The following is a 4,851-nucleotide window of genomic DNA, read 5'->3' on the forward strand; positions in this document are numbered from 1 at the left end:
ATCTAGACAAAGAACAAAACATGAAACCCTAGAATTGAAACCCTAACTCGATCCTGACCAGAATCAAAACAAACAACAGCCACATCTAAACAAACTAAAAATCATACATAACACAAGATTGCACAACATCAACAGTTCTCATTCAAGTAAGAACCAAGAGCCAGTTGGTTTACATCAACTTACAAGAAAACCCTCACTACAAAGAACACTCAGCACTCTAAAACCATCCTTACTACAACCCTCACCTAATCTAATCGCTCAATCAGACAACAATTGAAGAACAGATGAAGAAACCCTAATTCTATCAGAGATCACATAGAACAAAATGACTCGATAATGACCAAATTACACAGAGACCAAACATTATATACTTCGGGTTCAGAATGGATCGAATACCACCCAGACCCATTGTTACCTAGGATAATCCGACCCAAAATAGATCCGTATGTTTGACATATTTGAGATAATGTGAGCCCCAATCCTAGAGATCATCAAGAGTACACCTTTAGCTCTTCCTGCAAATAAGAATAACAAACCAACTACAAATAATTTCAAACTCTAACCCTATAGAAATAAATAAACAACATAAGGATACAAAAAAGGATATAAATCAATGATAAGTTCGTAAATGTAAAACTGTACTTATTTTAACATATACTCTAAACTGGGAAATCATAAGATTTTATTTATGGTTCTCGAAAACTCATATACTTACATCGCAATGGTAAAACCACACACCTGATCAAGTTTAACCAAAATAAACACGAAACAGGGTTCTTAAAGGAAAACAAATTACATATCAAACAAACAACTCGCAGTGTTGATCCAGCATCTTCATGGAAAAAGAGATCTGATGCATGTATATATAGCAGCACACTTCAAACAACATTATCAATCACGGCATTAATCAAGCTTTCCAAGATGACAATGGTGGAGTTTCAGTGTCCTTAAATGTGGAAATACCATCACCATATCGATCCCCCTTGACTGAATCAGCTGAAGCAATAGCTTCAAGTTCAGCCATGTCTTCTGGTGTTAGCTTCACAGATAAAGCTCCAATGTTCTGTTCAAGATTCTCAATCTTAGTGGTTCCTGGAATTGGCACCACATCGTTTCCCTGGTGGTGAACCCAAGCCAATGCTAGCTGTGATGGGGTGCACTCCTTCTTTGCCGCCATCTCATTCACTCTGTCGAACATTTTGGTGTTGTGCTCGATATTTTCAGCTTGGAACCTTGGCAAGTACTACAAAATAATAATTTTAAACCAAATATCAACACCTCTTCTTCGTAAATTCGTTAATAAATTGAAGTTAAAACTAACCCATTTGATCTAGGAACATTTTCTTATTATAAATGAGTGGATCATGATGGAAAAGATAACAAAAAAGTACCAACATACCTTACGGAAATCACCATCTTCCAACTTCTCAAGCATCTTTGGACCAGATGAGAAGAACCCTCGTCCTAGAGGACTGTATGTAACAATACCAATCCCAAGTTCTCTGCAAGTAGGAATGATATCTTCTTCAACATCTCTTGACCACAAGGACCATTCTAGTTGTACGGCTGTTATTGGGTGCACAGCATGAGCTCTTCTGATGGTTGATGCGGATGCCTCCGATAATCCAACATATTTAATCTTTCCTTCTTCCACCAGCTCCTTCATTGCTCCCATCTAAGAATAGAAAAAGAAAGATTTGAGGAGACGTATATGAATGGATGATGAACTGAAGGACTGAAGAACTATAATAAGTTGTAAAACATGGATATTGTATAGAAGAGGATATTAACCGTGATTTCGATTGGAACAGTATTGTCAATCCTGTGTTGATAATAAAGATCAATACAATCAACGCCAAGTCTCTTCAAGCTAGCTTCACAAGCATACTTTACATAGGCCGGATCTCCACAAACATCCATCGCATCAGTATCGTATTTGATCCCAAATTTGGTAGCCAGCTCCATTTTCTCCCTCACCCCTCCCTTCAAAGCCTGTATGTATATAACAAGAAACAAATGCTTAAACAGTAAGTTGACTGAATAGGAATATGAAAAACTCTTGTGATGTAGGATCTTATAACTAATTTTCAGCGACAATAATGATCAAAGTAAAAGTTAATAGTTAAGTTCTTAATTGTAGAAGAAAGTCACCTTGCCGATAAGGATCTCGTTGGTTTGAGGGCCGTAGATGTCAGAGGTGTCAAGAAAGGTAATGCCTGCGTTAATGGCGTGGTGGATGAGCTTGATCATGTCAGGTTCGGGTTTCGGGGCTCCATAGAAAGCGGACATGCCCATACAACCCAAACCCTGAGCTGATACCTCAAAACCCTGTGAACCCAGTTTGACTCTTCGAATTCCTGCCATTTTCGTACTTTTTTTCTTCTTCTGTGGATTGATATATGAAAGAAACACCTGGAAGATTGGTTAATATAGCGATTGAGATGTGGGGAGTTGGCTGGAATTTCATGGCGGCTTTTTGCAGGTCAATGTTGATGGCCATTGACGAAAGGTACACGTAAGAGCTGACGTAATTAACTTTTTAACTTTTAATTTAAAGAAGAATTATATATGATTAAAGTTATAGATGTATATTAACCATTCCTGACTTTATCCAAGAAAAGATGTACAAACTAAAATATAATAGTTTTAACGTGTATTATTTGCTTTCTGTGCGCATGCAATATGATTTAACTATAGAACTAAAGGGATATATGCTCTTCGCACCTTATACCTATAATAATGCAATCCACCTCTTTCATAGTTCATAAATCAATGATCAAACGTTCATTTATTAACTCTTTAATACATAATTTTTATTATTTATAATTTCCTACTTAATTTCTACTTTGATTCATCTTTTACAATTTTTAATGGTACAAATTTCAGTTTATACATCATTTTAATTTAATCTATATTCCAATAACGTTAACTTTATTATAATATAATATGTATTTAAGATGATTCCTTTTTCTCAAAATATATAATCATTTATACACTATAAGAATAAGAGGCTATAGGGACCATACTATAAGAACATTTCCATTTTTTCCTCAAAAATAGAGTAAAAAATGAGGTAAATAGTATTTCATCTCCAGCATTACTTTATTTTTTATCCTATTTTTACCCCAAAAAAATATATTCCTAGTATATTTTATTATTCCAACTTACATAAATTGTCAAATACATTCTTTACTAATTTAGTTTTAACAAATATATAATCTATATTTTTTCATTACATTAATATTAAATACAAAAGATTATATTTATAATAAACTTATAAATAAATATTATACATGTATTTATAAAAATATTATATATACACACTTTTAAATAAATATTAAATAAATAAATAATAGTATTGTCACTTGTTGGTTTTTATTGTATTATTATTATAATATATAGGTTAACTACATGTTTAATAGCATATGTTATCATGTTTGTACTATATATTTTAATTATAAGTTTTTGTAAAATACGTTATCTTTTTTTAAAATGTCAATATGTATTTAAATTTTTATATGAATTTGATAAACAAAAAATCAAACTTTATATTTATATTAATATAATTTAATATATATAACAAAATATTATAAAATGAACTAAAAATGTATAAATATATAACAGAGTGACTAAAACCGACAATGCAAAGTTCATTCCCATTTTGGGAGAAATGAATAGTATAACATCATATTTGGTGTAATACTATTCATATCCCCCAAAATGGGGGAATAAATGGGGAGGGTTGGAGAAGAATAAGGGAAATAAATAGGGGGAAAATGGAGAATGGGAGTGGGTTGGAGATGCTCTAAAGTATCGTGCGAGTGAATTTCTTGCCCTTTGATATTTACATCCCCCAATATATAGATACAAAGTACAGCAGAGTACAGCTAATAAAAGGGACATACAAGGAAAGTAAATAATCTAAACTAATACACATATACAGTAATAATTGTGTGCGTTAATACTCCCTTGCAGTCTAAGTTATGGTCGATCGAATGCTTAGATTGTTCTTGAATTTGGTAAAGAGTTGCAGCAAAAGCCCTATATTGAATATGTCCGCATATTGATAATCAGCAGGAACGTGTAGAACTTTGACAAACCCAAATCGAAATTTTTCTCTAACAAAGTGGATGTCGATTTCAACATGTTTTGTTCGCTGGTGTTGAACTGGATTTTCAGACATATAAATGGCCGAAATGTTGTCACAATAAATGATCGTGGCTTGTGTGATAGGTACCAAAAGTTCAGTAGGGGGTTACGCAACCAACTTATTTCAGCGACTATATTCGCAACACCTTTGTATTCTACTTTTGCACTCAAACGCGAGATGGTTAGTTGGCGTTTTGATGACCATGAAACCAGATTTTCACCAAGAAAAACACAAAAACCGGAGGTGGAACGATGCGTTTCTGGGCATCCCCCCCTAATCAGCATCAGAGTAGGTAGTGAGCTTGGTAGATTTAGAGGGATTAATGTGCAGACCATGAGAGATAGTTCCTTTGATGTATCTTAGGATTCGTTTTAGGAACTGGAAGTGAGCATCACGAGGCGCATGCATGAAGAGGCACACTTATCGGGCAGCATAAGGGATATCGGGTCGTGTAAAAGTATGGTATTGAAGGGCATTGGCTAGGCTTCGATAAGTGAGTCATCGGTTAATGGTGTTCCGATAATGGCGAAGTTGCAAAATTCGAAAAGTTGTTTCGCTATAATAAGGGAGAGAATACCTATACTTTATTTCAAATCTAAAAGTTTAGATTGAAGTATTAATCAAACTTACTTATGGATATATGAATACCATGTTGAAATATTTCAATATGGAAATTCTATATATGGAACTATTATAGCAAA

At 33.8% G+C, this 4,851-nt stretch overlaps 1 protein-coding gene across 1 annotated transcript; it reads right to left on the reverse strand.

Moving 5' to 3' along the window:
* Positions 1 to 660: 660 nt before the first annotated feature.
* Positions 661 to 2,404, reverse strand: LOC111887933 (probable aldo-keto reductase 2). Its single transcript, XM_023884068.3, has 4 exons — positions 2,152 to 2,404; positions 1,792 to 1,992; positions 1,400 to 1,675; positions 661 to 1,243 (listed from the first exon to the last, which is right to left on the reverse strand). The coding sequence occupies exons 1-4, from the start codon at positions 2,362 to 2,364 to the stop codon at positions 908 to 910; spliced, it is 1,026 nt and encodes a 341-aa protein (XP_023739836.1). The 5' UTR covers positions 2,365 to 2,404; the 3' UTR covers positions 661 to 907.
* Between the last annotated feature and the right edge of the window lie 2,447 nt (positions 2,405 to 4,851).

Source organism: Lactuca sativa, chromosome 2, assembly GCF_002870075.4.
Source record: "Lactuca sativa cultivar Salinas chromosome 2, Lsat_Salinas_v11, whole genome shotgun sequence".
Taxonomy (NCBI): domain Eukaryota; kingdom Viridiplantae; phylum Streptophyta; class Magnoliopsida; order Asterales; family Asteraceae; genus Lactuca; species Lactuca sativa.